Source organism: Ictalurus furcatus, chromosome 23 (genome assembly GCF_023375685.1).
Source record: "Ictalurus furcatus strain D&B chromosome 23, Billie_1.0, whole genome shotgun sequence".
NCBI lineage: Eukaryota > Metazoa > Chordata > Actinopteri > Siluriformes > Ictaluridae > Ictalurus > Ictalurus furcatus.
This window is the reverse complement of record NC_071277.1, coordinates 4,816,586-4,830,643: the sequence shown is the minus strand read 5'-3', so window position 1 is coordinate 4,830,643 and position 14,058 is coordinate 4,816,586. Positions and strand designations below refer to the sequence as shown.

The following is a 14,058-nucleotide window of genomic DNA, read 5'->3' as shown; positions in this document are numbered from 1 at the left end:
TGTGTATATATATACAAGTAAAAAACTAAATTAATTAAAACCATTTCTACTGTAGGATTGTGCTTCTTAATATCACACTTAAAATGGACAGACATGTTGTCAGTAAAAGAAAATTACAAGAGGATTAACACCTAATGCAAATTAGACAACAAAATTCCAATGCCAGTACAGCGAAGAATATTTGTAAATGAATAAAACAAACTTATTCACCAAGAAAAAGATTCACTTAACATTAACCTGCTTAACATCCCCAGTTGTACTTGAGGTAGAGTTGACTAAAAAGGTTGGGAGCCCCTGGAGTAATGGAACGACCCTTAAAATTGGAACACACCTCTGGAATAAATAACTGTGTCAAGTTGAATTTTTGTCCATGGTTATGGCTGATTTCTGTTCAGTGTTACAACATACATGTATATAGTTTTTATAGCATGCATTATGTTTTCTGCAGATATTTAAGGAACACCCACTGAAGCGCTGCTCGCTACTCAACGACTCCATGTTAAACGACTCTGAGAGCTCCCTGGTAGAGAATTTCACATTGAACTCATTAGCATCAAACAACAGTTCGATGGAAAATAAGAAGATTGTCGGAGAGCCGAACACAGCACTGCTTTCTCTGGTTCTCATGGCAGGAACGTTCTTCATTGCGTTTTACCTGCGCAAATTCAAGAACAGCGCCTTCTTTCCAGGCAGGGTGAGACGAGGTCTTTATTAAACTTATATTTAATCATTTTTCAAGGCTTAACCAACGTGACTGTTAGCTAAGGCTAACAACAGTTGAGGGTCGGACTGCGGTCAAGACCGTCCAAGACAAGTCCAAAACCAGAACTAGCCGAGATCTTAAGGTGATTAAGACCAAGTCAAGAGCAAGATGTCAAGATGTTTTTCTAGAAGAAGGAATTGTTTATTATGAAACTGTTTATGCTAAATTTTTAAAAAACAACAAAAGATATTTTTGACCATATTTAATGAGACCATATTTAGTGAGACCAATGCCCAAGATTGAGATCAATACAAATGCCAGGAACACAGAGACAATATAACAATATAGAAAATCTTTAAAGACCAGACTCAAGTCCTACAGCCTTGGTTGACACTTAAGAATCCTAATAATACCACTCCTAGTACTACCAATTATAATAAAGAGTCTTTCTCAAAGATACTGCTTGGATTCGAACTTAAAAACGTTGTGTCACTTAGCACAGAATCATAAAGCCAGTTTCATCTCATTGCAGTCACAGCATGGGCAACTGCTACAAATGAGCTAGCAGGACTAAGCCTCACGTCTCTCAAACTCTCTGTTTCTCCACTTCAGAGTATTTGTTAACAAATGTCTGATTATTTACCACTTTGCTGGAACTGAGGGCAACCGCACCATCAACGGTTGTAAGAAAAATACACATAATGGTATGAAGGAGCGAGGATGGAGATGTAGATTCATGACAGTCATGTCAGGTGATTACACAAAGTAAACAAAGAGATTTGTTCTCCATTTGATCTGAAATACAGTCCCCTCTAAATCTACTGGAATGGCGAGGCCAATTCACCTGGTTGTGCTATACTGCAAAGTCATTTGGGTTTGAGATCAAAAGATGGATATGAGACAAGAGTTTAGGATTTCGGCTTTTATTTCCTGGTATTTACCTGTAGATATGATAAACAACGTAGAACCTTTTATATCAGACCACCCAATCAAAAAGTGAAATAAAGTAAATACACTTAATATTCGGTGCCATTTCATTTGCTTGCAATAAATGCATCAAGCCTATGATTGATTGACATCACCAAATTGTTGGTTTCTTCTTTTGTGATGCTTTTCCAGGCTTTTACCGCAGCCTGTTTCAGTTGTCGTTTGTTTCAGGGGTTTCTTAATGGAGCTTACTCTTTAGGAGATGAAAGGTTGCTCAATTGTGATTGACAGTCTAAAACCTTCCATTTTTCCCCCTTGTAAAGTCCTTTGGAGTTGGAGTTTTGGATCATTGTCTTGCTGCATGATGAAGCTCCTCCCGATTCATTTGGATGTATTTCTCTGTAAACTGGCAGACAAAATGATCATATAAACTTCTGAATTCATTCTGCTGCTACTGTCATGAATTACATCATGGATTACGATTAGTGAGCCCATTCCATACACAGCCATGCAAGCCCAAGCCATGACACTACCTCCTCAAATGCCTGACTGATGAGCTTCTATGTTCTGGATCATGAGGAGATCCATTTTTTTCTCCACACTATTGGTCTTCATGTTCGTTTATCCTTTTTACCAACAAATGCAGTCTTCACAGGTGAAACCCAGGACTCACACCAAGAGCAGACATTCAGAGCTATTAATTCTTTAAACAATCAATTTAACAGGGCACACCTGGGCAGCAAGAAACACCTATCCGTCACGTGTTCCGATATTTTTGATCATTTGAAAGCATCGGTGGGTTCAAACAAACGGTGCTATGTTCTAAGTTTAACACATCTAGATGTGAATATGAGGAAATGAAAGCTGAAATTCTGATCTATCGTCTCATACTCACCTTTCGATCTAGCCCTCCCATCTAATAGCACTGTGTTATAGTGGTGTATTCATTTGAAGTGGATACAAAATGTGATAGAATGCGCCAGATTTCTCGATTCAAATCTCTCCTGTCTGATTTTTGGTCCCAGCTGAGGAGGGTGATTGGAGATTTTGGCGTTCCCATCGCCATCTTCATCATGGTGCTGGTGGATTACAGTGTTCAGGATACTTACACACAAGTAAGGCAATCCGTTTGTGATGATCAGTTATTACTGTTGAATAATACAGTTTAGTAGTAGTATGTAACAATCACACTGTATAATATGCATATTAAATCGTCATGTTGTAAATAATAATAATAATAATAATAATAATAATAATAATAAACCTGTGGTGGTGTGTTTTGTGAGTGCAGAAGCTGAGTGTTCCTCGTGGTCTCTCTGTGACGAGCCCTAATAAAAGGACCTGGATTGTGAACCCTCTCGGCTCTAATAATACATTTCCTATATGGATGATGGCAGCCAGCGTACTTCCTGCACTCTTAGTGTTTATTCTCATTTTTATGGAGACACAAATCACCACGTGAGTGACTCGAACCGAAATGTAGCGTCAAACCTATGGTGGAAGATTTGAGATGGCCTTAGATGAAAAATACAACAGCAGTTGTGAGGTCTTCTGAATAGAAGAAAGTGATGTAATATGGAGTTTGAGGACATTTTCCAGAGGAAAAATACTATTATTTTTTAAAAAATAAACCGTGGTGTGTATGATTATTTATTAGTGGTGGGGTAAGTAGACTCTGTGGAAATTTGAATCATGTAGAATGGTGTTATTCCAAAATTCTCTTATTTTGCCCCCAAAACGCTGCATAATTCTGGAGTCTCTGTAAACCTGTTTGTCGCTGATCCCAGAAATATCATGATTTAAGTGATTCCTGAACCCATATTGTGTCCTGTGTGTGTTTGTGTCTCTGTGCAGGCTGATCGTGAGTAAAAAGGAGAGAATGCTGGTTAAAGGTTCAGGTTTTCATCTGGACCTTCTGCTCATTGTGTGTGTTGGTGGGACCTGTGCTTTGTTTGGCTTACCATGGATGGCTGCTGCGACTGTCAGGTCTGTCACGCACGTTAATGCGCTGACTGTGATGAGTAATGCCGTTGCCCCTGGTGATAAGCCCAGAATTCAAGAGGTCAAAGAGCAAAGAGTCACGGGACTGTTGGTGGCCATATTAGTGGGTGAGTTATTCATTCACATCATCATAATCATCATCATCATCATCATCATCATCCAGAATGAAACAAATACTGGCATTTATTTAAAAAGTGATTCATTACACGATGAGCGCTGATGTTGACCTTGACACATTTTTTAAGCTGCCAAACTGAAGCCTGGAACTCTTACCAAAGAACATAGGCTTTTTAACTAAAAAACAACAACAGTAAATAGAGAAACTATGAGCACTACTGATACTACTGATACTACAGAACTAGGTAATGTAGGAGGATTCATGAAACTAAGGGATTGACTAAGGTAAGAGAAACATAAGACCTACTGTATGGGAATTAAGTAAATGAAGTAGGACATACAGTACAGGGAAAGTAGCAGGCCTAGAATAACTACAAATGTTCTGAGAACTAGGGATTCTAGAAAAACTAGGAGAACGAGGGAAAGCTAGGAGAACTGGAAGAATTACCAAAACGAGAGAAAACTAAGGAGGCTGGGAGCACAACACAAAATAAGAAAGAAATGGAAACTAGAAGTGGGAAAACAGGGAGAACTATGGGAACTAGAAGAAGCAGGGAAACTTGGAGAAATAGGACAACAATGGACAAGAAGGAGTAGAATACGACAGACATTAAAGGAGACGACTAGGGAAACAGAACTGTGGAAATAAAGAAATCTGGAAGAACTTGAGGGGGGACAGGGTGGCCTAGTGATTAGCACGTTTGCTAATTGGGGGCTCCGGGATTCGGGGCTCGAATCCTGCCTCCGCCCCTGCATGCGAAGAGCTTGCATGTTCTCCCCGTGCTTCAGGGGTTTCCTCCAGGTACTCAGGTTTCCTCCCCAAAGTCCACCAAGCACAAAGACATGCATTGTAAGCTGATTGGTCTGAGTTCCTTGGGAGTTCCTTGAGATTCCCAGGCTTCCTCACAACCATATGTAGGATAAGCAGTATGAAAAATGGATGGATGGAAAAACTTGGGGAAAACAGGAGAACTATGGAAACTAGAACTAGGAGAAACAAGAGAACTACGGTTAATTCAGGAAACTAGGAGAACTACAGCAGCTGTGAGAAGACTTGGAGAACCAGGAAGCTTAATAGTGTTCTGTTGATTTATATATATATTCATATACTTTGTGTGTGTGTGTGTGTGTGTGTGTGTGTGTAGGTCTCTCTATCGTGATTGGTGAAGTGTTGAGTCTGATTCCTCTCGCTGTGCTCTTTGGGATTTTCCTCTATATGGGTGTGATGTCACTCAACGGCATTCAGCTCAGCGAAAGAATGAAGCTGCTGCTAATGCCGACTAAATACCACCCGGACGAAATCTACGTCCGCAAGGTACACACTCGCACGCCCGCACGTATAACTGTACTGATGTAGAATGAAATCAATATACGCAGAACATAAATGACACTATATGATCCGTTTATCAGTGCTGTCAGAATTATAATAAACCTGTTAAAGATGTTTACTACTTGACTGTAAATCTGTCACTTTGTGTCTAATCACTCGCACCCTCGGTGTGTCCGTTACGCCATAACTGACTGACCTTCGACCCAAGGAGCTGAGTGTCTTTAGTTGTGTTTCAGGTGCGGACGCTGCGCATGCACCTCTTCACTGGGTTGCAGTTGGTGTGTTTGGCCATTTTGTGGGTGGTCATGTCGACGGCGGCGTCACTCGCTTTCCCCTTCGTCCTCATCCTGACCGTCCCGCTAAGGATGTTCATCTTACCACGGATATTCAACGCACGTGAAATGCAGTGTGTGAGTGCACACGCATACACACACACACACACACACACACACACACACACAATATAACCCTTTTAATATATGTAAGGAAGACATTGGAGGACAAAGCTTCTTAATCAGAGATATTGCTTAACTTGATGAGCAAACATCTGTTTGGATATATTTATGAACAACACTTAAAGCGAGCCCTAAGCAAAGTGTTCCTTTAAACTGTGGGCAAATTGTAGTTTTATTTGATTAAAGAAAAAAATACAGAATAGCACTGACTTTTTTTATTATTATTATTCATTTGAAAAATCTAAATAGCGCATTAAAAGTGTGATAAAACAGCCTACATCTTCCACATACATTACCATTTCATGAGCTCGATTTACTGTCTCATACCTGTATTAGTTTGTGCACGCAATTAACTATTGGTACGTGATATAAAAATTATAGAAGGATAAATACTATGATGTGTTGGATCAAGTGCTATTTTTCAAGCTGCTGGAAAAACAAAAGTATAGAAGCTGTGTTGTTAAATTTAAGCAGATGTCCAGTGATTAATGTGATAATTGTAACTAGTACTAATCATGCAGCTAAATACATTTGGCAATATACAGTCCTGTTAGAGTTATTTTAATGCTTGCCATCTTCTCATTCAGACATCATCATGCTAGTCTTATTATTATTATTATTATTTTATGTTACATTGCGTTACATTTGACAGCAAAGGAAAAGATTTGTTATTTCTTTCTACGGTCTGTGTAAGAGATTACCCCATGCGCCGAGCGCCGGTGTGAGCAGCGTGCTCAGTAGCCCGAAACACACACCTCCGGGTTTTTAACATTGACTGTGTTTATTTGCGACACGTGTGTTTGTTTTGTTTCTGTCCTGTCTCCACCCTTGTTATGTTACTGGTTCTTTCCTAATGTCTCAGCTGTTCTGTGTTACGCCCTTTGATTAGTTTGTATATTTAAACCCCCATGTGTCTTTGTTCCGTGCAATGTATTGAGCTTCAGTGTTTGCCGCCTGAGCCGTCCCGAGCCTTTGTTCATTGTCCTCGTTTCCTGGTTTTTGATCCTGACATCGTTTCTGCGTTTCTCGTCTGTGCCTGTTGGTAGATCACGCCCTCTGACCCACGCCCTCTCATTAAAGCTTTTAACTGCACTTGTCTGCATGTTCTGTCCCTGATTTTGGGGGGGGTTTAAAGGCAAGTACTTATGTTTAAATGCAGTAATCTAGATGCTCTTGAAGAACTCTGTCTTGGATTACTTCAATTTTTTTTAACATGAACAGGTGATTTGCATTTGAATCTGAGTCGTGCGTCCAGAAAATAGATTTCAGCAGCTGTGTAACCCGTCTCTGAATATGCATAACCTTCTCTGTGTAAATATTGACATAACTTTTGGACTTAAGTTATTGACACTGAATAGGGCCCCTGAAGTCTAAGTTGACTCAGGTCCCTATTTAATGATTGTTTATGCATTGACAGACTGATGATAGATAGCTTGATAGATAGATAGATAGATAGATAGATAGCACAGTTGCCTCATTCTTGTCTCGTGTCTCTCTGCAGCTCGATGCGGACGATTCCGTGCCCACGTTTGATGAGAAAGAGGGAGTGGATGAGTACACAGAGATGCCCATGCCCGTTTGATACTCACCTCCACTTATTACACTCATCTTCTCTCTGTCCATCCACACATGGTGGGATTTAACTCACTTTAATTTCACTGCCAGGGGAAATTGGAGTGGAGGAAGCGTTGCTGTTCAGCTTTAATCCTGAAGGGGCATTGCTGAGCACAAAAACACAGAGTTAAAATGTTATCATCCAATTCAGCTCGTGCTTTGTTGCCATGACAAACAATACATTTATATATTGAATTGTAAAATCGAGTTGACTCAGAAAAACACAACAAAGGGTCAGTGTACAAAAAGTATTACGATGTAATGCATAAATATTAGCTATTGTGAAGATAATTAATGTATTTTAATATATTGGAATCCATTTGAATTGAATGTAATGATGATGTTGATTAAGGGTGAATGTGTGTGTGCTTGAATAACTTCAGTAACTCTATCGATACAGATTAATAATCTGTGGGCTTTATTCTTTATTCTGTCCGAATTATTTACACCCTTGATGCCAAATTAGCCATGTTGCTTCTTTGTTGCCAATAATAATAAAATTGTTAGCAGTTTTTAAGTTTGTAAGCTAGCAGAGAAATTAATGATAATGAATCAGCCTAGACATAGTTTTGGTACAGGACTCCATTCCACTAATAACATGTGACCAAAGCATCCCAGTGTTTTTCTTTTTTAATATAGAGATGAACAAAATTCTACACAATTATAGTTTAAATATATAGGTAGCTGGCCTACAGTCAGTGATCATTTCCATATACTGGGAACTTTATTTTCCTAGTTGTTGAATGACAAACATTGCCGAAACCTAAGGTAAGATGGGTTTATGTGAAGAATGTAAGACACGGTCAACATTTTGTAGCTGATACAAAATGAAGCTTTCCTTGTATTAACAAGGAAAATACAGGATGCTGTAGCCAGCTAATTGTAGTTTATTAGCAATATCTAGCATAGCCTGCTAGTTTGGTCTAAGTTTCTCAACTAGCTGATAATGAGTAACGAGAGTGCCTCTGAAATTGCACTGTGATGCTACATTATAGCTAGCATAAAGGAGTTTAGAAGTGTTCAAAGTAAGAATATTTTGCATACTGAACTACTGCTACTCACATTCTGAATATAATCAACCATGAGGAAAAATAACCTAATAGATCATGTTTGCTATAAAACAACTCTAATGCCATGTGACTCAGAGTATGATTGCAAATTTAAACACTAACACTATCTATGTTTTCTATTTCTATCTAACTAGATGCGTATCTAACACTGTGTTTTTATTTATTAGCATAATGCTAATTAAAGAAGAATAGTATTCACCACTTCCGTTGTTTTGGGTTAAATATTACACTGAGTGTGTAAAAGGTGCATATGAAAGTCAGCAGTGCTACACTGACTGAAAAGAGAAAGGTGCCAGTGCACTGGCTGTAGGGATCGGTTCTCCCGGATGTCATCCAAGAACCCTTCCCAACCCATCCAAGTTACAGTGTTAACTATCCAGGTTATGTATTACAGTGATAGCTCCTCAACTTATTTAATACCTTACTTATTTAATACCATTGTTAGCGATACTGGCTAACTACTACGCTCACTAGCTATTTAAAAATATATATATATTTTACTCTCCATAAATCCCTTTGTCGTCACGCTATCCAGATCTTCAGGTCCACTAATCAAATAGTCAACCACAAGATATCCAATTTATACTTATATAAATATATATAAAAATGACAATTGTTACTTTTTTATTTATGCAAGGGAATCATGGTGGTGAAAGACAAGTGTACAATCTTTTATTTGTTTTAATAAATCTGCTTATCATCTTACACGGGATTTTATTTTCTCTGGTCTGTTTTAGCATTAAAAAATAGAATTTGTTGTGTTCTATTTTAAAATTATATAATGATAAAATGTAAATGTCTCCCTGTTTTGTTTCATGTATAAATAAATATATCATTCTTTTCAGTCTCGGGCATTTTTAGAGAATATATTTAAATCATTAGACAGAATGAGTACAAACTCTGACTGCCTTCATTTACATATACACTGTGTGTGTGTATATATATATATATATATATATTCAGCAAAAAAAGAAACAGTACACACAGTTACACGTGGTTTTCCACTGCAAGGACGATCAGCTGTCCTTTCTGTCTCCCTGTAGCGCTGTCTTAGGCATCTCACATTACAGACATTGCAGTTTATTGCTCTGGCCAGCAAAGATCTGTAAAGATTATTTGGATTTGACAAAGTTATCTTTAAAATACTACAGTCTCCTGAAAAAAAAGAAGTTTCTTTTTTTTTGCTGAGTATACAGTGGCAAGAAAAAGTATGTGAACCTTTTGGAATTTCATGGTTTTCTGCGTAAATTTGTCATAAAATGTGATCTGATCTTCATCTAAGTCGAGGGTATTGACAAATATGATGTGCATAAAATAATAGCACAAAATAAATTCTGATCCCTCATGTCTTTATTGAACACACTCATTCAACATTCAAAATGGCAGTGGAAAAAGTAACTGAACCCTTAGAATTAATAACTGGTTGACCCCCCCTTGGCAGCAATAACCTCAACCAGGCGCTTCCTGTAGCTGTGGATCAGACCTGCACATCCTTCAGGAGGAATTTTAGCCCATTCTTCCTGGCAGAACTGCTTTAGCTCTGTCATATTCTTTGGACGTCTCATGTGTGTGGCTCTCTTCAAGTCATTCCATAGCATCTCTATTGGGTCGAGGTCTGGGCTCTGACTCGACCACTCCAAAAGGTGGATTTTGTTTTTCTGAAGCCGTTCTGTTGTGGACTTGCTCCGGTGTTTCGGGTCGTTGTCCTGTTGCATCACCAAACTTCTACACAGTTTCAGCTGACGTACAGACATTCTCACATTATCCTGAAGAATTGTCTGATATACTTGGGATTTCATCTTCAGCTCAATTCAATTCAATTCAATTCAATTTTATTTGTATAGCGCTTTTTACAATAGACATTGTCTCAAAGCAGCTTTACAGAAATATCAACACGGTATACAGATATTAAACGTGCGAATTTATCCCAACTGAGCAAGCCACTGAGTGGCGACGGTGGCAAGGAAAAACTCCCTAAGATGTTTTAAGAGGAAGAAACCTTGAGAGGAACCCGACTCAGAAGGGAACCCATCCTCATCTGGGTAACAACAGATAGTGTGAAAAAGTTCATTATGGATTTATATGAAGTCTGTATGGCCTTAGGAGCAGCCGTAGTCCCAGCAGTCTGGAATTAGAGAAGATTTGAGCTCCATCCAGAGGCAGAAAGGATCTGGATCTCTAGTGTCTCCATAAATTCATGTGGGGCTCGGCGAAAGGAGAGAGGGAGAAAAAAGATAATTATGACTGCGAAGTAGTAGAACAGAATCTAGTCAGGGTAGGCTTGAGTAAACAAATACGTTTTAAGCCTAGACTTAAACACTGAGACTGTGTGTGAGTCCCGAACACTAATAGGAAGACTGTTCCATAACTGTGGGGCTCTGTAAGCGAAGGCTCTTCCCCCTGCTGTAGCCTTCACTATTCGAGGTACCGTCAAATAGCCTGCATCTTTTGATCTAAGTAGGCGTGGCGGATTATATAAAACCAAAAGGTCGCTTAGATATTGTGGTGCGAGACCATTTAGTGCTTTATAGGTTAATAAAAGTATTTTATAGTTAATGCGAGATTTTACTGGGAGCCAATGCAGTATTGATAATATCGGTGTGATATGGTCGTACCTTCTAGTTCTAGTTAGGACTCTAGCAGCTGCATTCTGGACTAACTGGAGCTTATTTATATTCCTACTGGAACATCCAGACAGTAAGGCATTACAGTAATCTAATCTAGAGGTGACGAATGCATGAACTAGTATTTCCGCATCATGTAGTGACAATATGTTTCTTATTTTAGAAATATTTCTGAGATGAAAGAAGGCTATCCTAGTAATATTATCTACATGAGCATCAAATGATAGGCTGGAGTCAATAGTCACTCCAAGGTCTTTAACTGCTGCACATGATGAAACAGAAAGACCATCCAGAGTAACCATGTGATCAGAAAGATTACTTCTAGCTACACGTGGGCCTAATAAAAGTATTTCTGTTTTATCAGAATTAAGTAGAAGGAAGTTAGTTAACATCCAATGTCTAATGTCCTTTACACAATCCTCAGCTTTACTAAGCTTCTGTCTGTCCTCTGGCTTCGCTGAAACATACAGCTGTGTATCATCAGCATAACAGTGGAAGCTAATTCCATGTTTACGAATAATTTGACCTAGGGGTAGCATATATAAAGTAAAGAGCAGTGGGCCTAAAACAGAACCCTGTGGAACTCCAAAAGTAACCTCAGTACGCATGGAGAATTCACCATTTACATCTACGAACTGATAACGATCGGTCAGATAAGACCTGAGCCAGGAGAGGACTGCTAATGATTGCACGCTGGGCAGACCCTGATGCAGCAAAGCCCAAATCATGATGTTTCCTCCACCATACTTTACGGTTGGGATGATGTTTTCATGATGATATGCCGTGCCCTTTCTACATCAGATGTAGTGCTGTGTGGTTTTTCTGAATAGTTCAATCTTCGTTTCATCAGTCCACAAAACATTTTGTCCATACCGCTGTGGAGTGTCAATGTGCTCTTTTGCAAACTTCAGGCATGCAGAAATGTCATTTTTAGTAAGCAGTGGCTTCCTTCGTGGTGTCCTTTTGTAGATACCCTGCTTGCTCAATGTTTTACGTATTGTACACTCATGAACAGAGATGTTAGCCAGTTCCAATGATGCCTTCAAATCTTCGGCTGTCATTCGGGGTTGTTTCTTTACCTCACTGATGAGTCTTCGTTGTGCTCTTGATGTCATTTTGACTGGGCGCCCACTTCTTGATAGAGTAGCAACAGTCCCAAAGTGTCTCCATTTATAAAATGTTTGCCTAACTGTTTCTAAAGTCTTTGAAATCACTTTGTAACCCTTGCCAGCTTCATGTAAATCAACAATTCTTGATCGTAGATCCTCTGAAAGCTCTTTTTGGCGAGGCATGGCTCACATAAGCGTGTCCTTCTTGTGCGGCGCAAACTCCAAAAGTTTGTGGGGTTTTTATCAGTCAAAGTAGCTGTAGTCCACACCTCCAAACTCATTTTCTTAACCAGACTCCAGGTGTGCTAAAACCTGACTCCAATCAGCTTTTTTCAGGTCATTAACTCAAGGGTTCACATACTTTTTCCACAAGCACTATGAGGTTTTTTTTGGTTGTTCTCAATAAAGACATGAAAGATCAGAATTTTTTTTGTGTTGTTATTTTAGACCCATTATATTTGTCAATACCCTTGACTTAGATGAAGATCAGATCACATTTTATGACAAATTTATGCAGAAAACCATGAAATTCCGAAAGGTTCACATACTTTTTCTTGCCAATGTGTGTGTGTGTATATATATATATATAAACAAAGGAGATTTCTGAGGATCTCAGAAAAAGAGTTGTTGCTCATCAGGCTGGAACATGTTACAAAACCATATCTAAAGTGTTTGGACACCGATCCACAGTCAGACAGGTTCTGTACTAATTGAGGCATTTCAAGATTGTTAGGAGTGGTTGAGCAATGAAGACCAAAGAACAGAGAAGACGTGTAATAGACCAATTATAGTGGCCGTTCCCTTATTCTGTTATCACATGACATTCATAAATACATTGATAATAATGTAATGAGAATAATAACGTCTTACTAGGGTGGGAAAAGGATCCACCCAATAACTACGACCACGATTATTATCAAGGTGCACTTCTGTTATTTTGTTGGAGAGCAGGACCCAGGAAGATGGAATGCCAGTCATTCTCAGGGCTCCATGCACACATTTATTCACATTCACATCCACAAGGGCAAAGTCAGAGATGCCAGTCGACCTAGCAGTGTATTTTTGGACAGTGGGAGGAAGCTAGAGAACCAGGAGAAAAACCCATGCAGACACAAGGAGAACATACATTACATTATATTGCCAGAAGTTTACAGACACCTGACCATCATACCTACATGTGCTTGTTGAACATTCCATTCTTCTGGGAAGGCGTTCCACAAGATTTTGGAGCGTGGCTTTTGGGGATTTAGCCATTTTTGCCATTAGTAAGGCCAATCAGGCACAGATGTTGGATGTGGAGGCCAACTCATCGCAAAAGTGATCACTGGGGTTGAGGTCAGGGCTCTGTGCAGGCCACTCAAGTTCTTCCATTCCAGCCTTGGCAAACCGTGTCTGTATAAAGCTCACTTTGTGCATAGTGACATTGTCATGCTGGAACAGGTTTGGGCTTGTCCCCTTAGTTCCAGTGAAGGAAAATTTTAAAGCTACAGCATACAAAGACATCTTATACAATTGTGTGCTTCCAAATTTGTGGCGACAGTTTGGGAAAGGTCCGCATATGGGTGTAATCATCGATATGTTTGGTATGTGAAACAGTATATCAAAAGTGTATGATAAATGTTTTATCGCCAATATTCTAGGAGCAGATCAATACCTCTATGACAGAATCTCTCATGCTCTACTGCTTAAATCAATGTTTTCTCTCGTGTGTGCTTTCACTGATGGGTTCTTTGTTGACATGGCTAAATGTTGACCCTTAAAGTTCGATCAATTCGGACCAAAGGCCACTACATTAACCAATCCAGCCTCAACAACAAATCGAAGCCTGATTCTGGATGTTCTGTGTTAGCATTGTGTTAATGGGTAACCTGTTTTGATCTCAGAGCATCACCGTCCTCCGCGGAGTTCAGAGTGCGTGAAGAGTGTTTGAAGATGGCCGTCTTACCACGTGTCGTGTTTTTCATTGCTGTTGTGATATTTCATTTTTCTGAAGCCCAAAATGAATTTGCAAAACTCCCAGAATCCTACAGGAAAGGAGTGAGACTCGCAGAGAAGCAGGTTAACTCACATAATGGCGTGCAGTACCATTTCCTCTTCTTCAAAAGCCT

At 39.3% G+C, this 14,058-nt stretch overlaps 1 protein-coding gene and 1 long non-coding RNA gene across 3 annotated transcripts in view; one reads left to right on the top strand and one right to left on the bottom strand.

The window, feature by feature from the left end:
• LOC128599982 (anion exchange protein 2-like) overlaps positions 1–9,061 on the top strand; it is a 39,636-nt gene extending 30,575 nt beyond the window's left edge. For both annotated transcript variants that reach the window (XM_053612065.1, XM_053612066.1), the window contains 7 exons: positions 449–694; positions 2,656–2,745; positions 2,922–3,088; positions 3,485–3,738; positions 4,894–5,063; positions 5,315–5,488; positions 7,035–9,061. In XM_053612065.1, coding sequence (XP_053468040.1) covers positions 449–694; positions 2,656–2,745; positions 2,922–3,088; positions 3,485–3,738; positions 4,894–5,063; positions 5,315–5,488; positions 7,035–7,115 — 1,182 coding nt within the window. In that variant the 3' untranslated portion in view covers positions 7,116–9,061. The remainder of the gene's footprint in view (positions 1–448; positions 695–2,655; positions 2,746–2,921; positions 3,089–3,484; positions 3,739–4,893; positions 5,064–5,314; positions 5,489–7,034) is intronic.
• Positions 6,950–13,837, bottom strand: LOC128599987 (uncharacterized). Its single transcript, XR_008384499.1, has 3 exons — positions 13,126–13,837; positions 9,203–9,320; positions 6,950–7,254 (listed from the first exon to the last, which is right to left on the bottom strand). It is a non-coding gene; the product is annotated as an uncharacterized LOC128599987 (long non-coding RNA).
• Between the last annotated feature and the right edge of the window lie 221 nt (positions 13,838–14,058).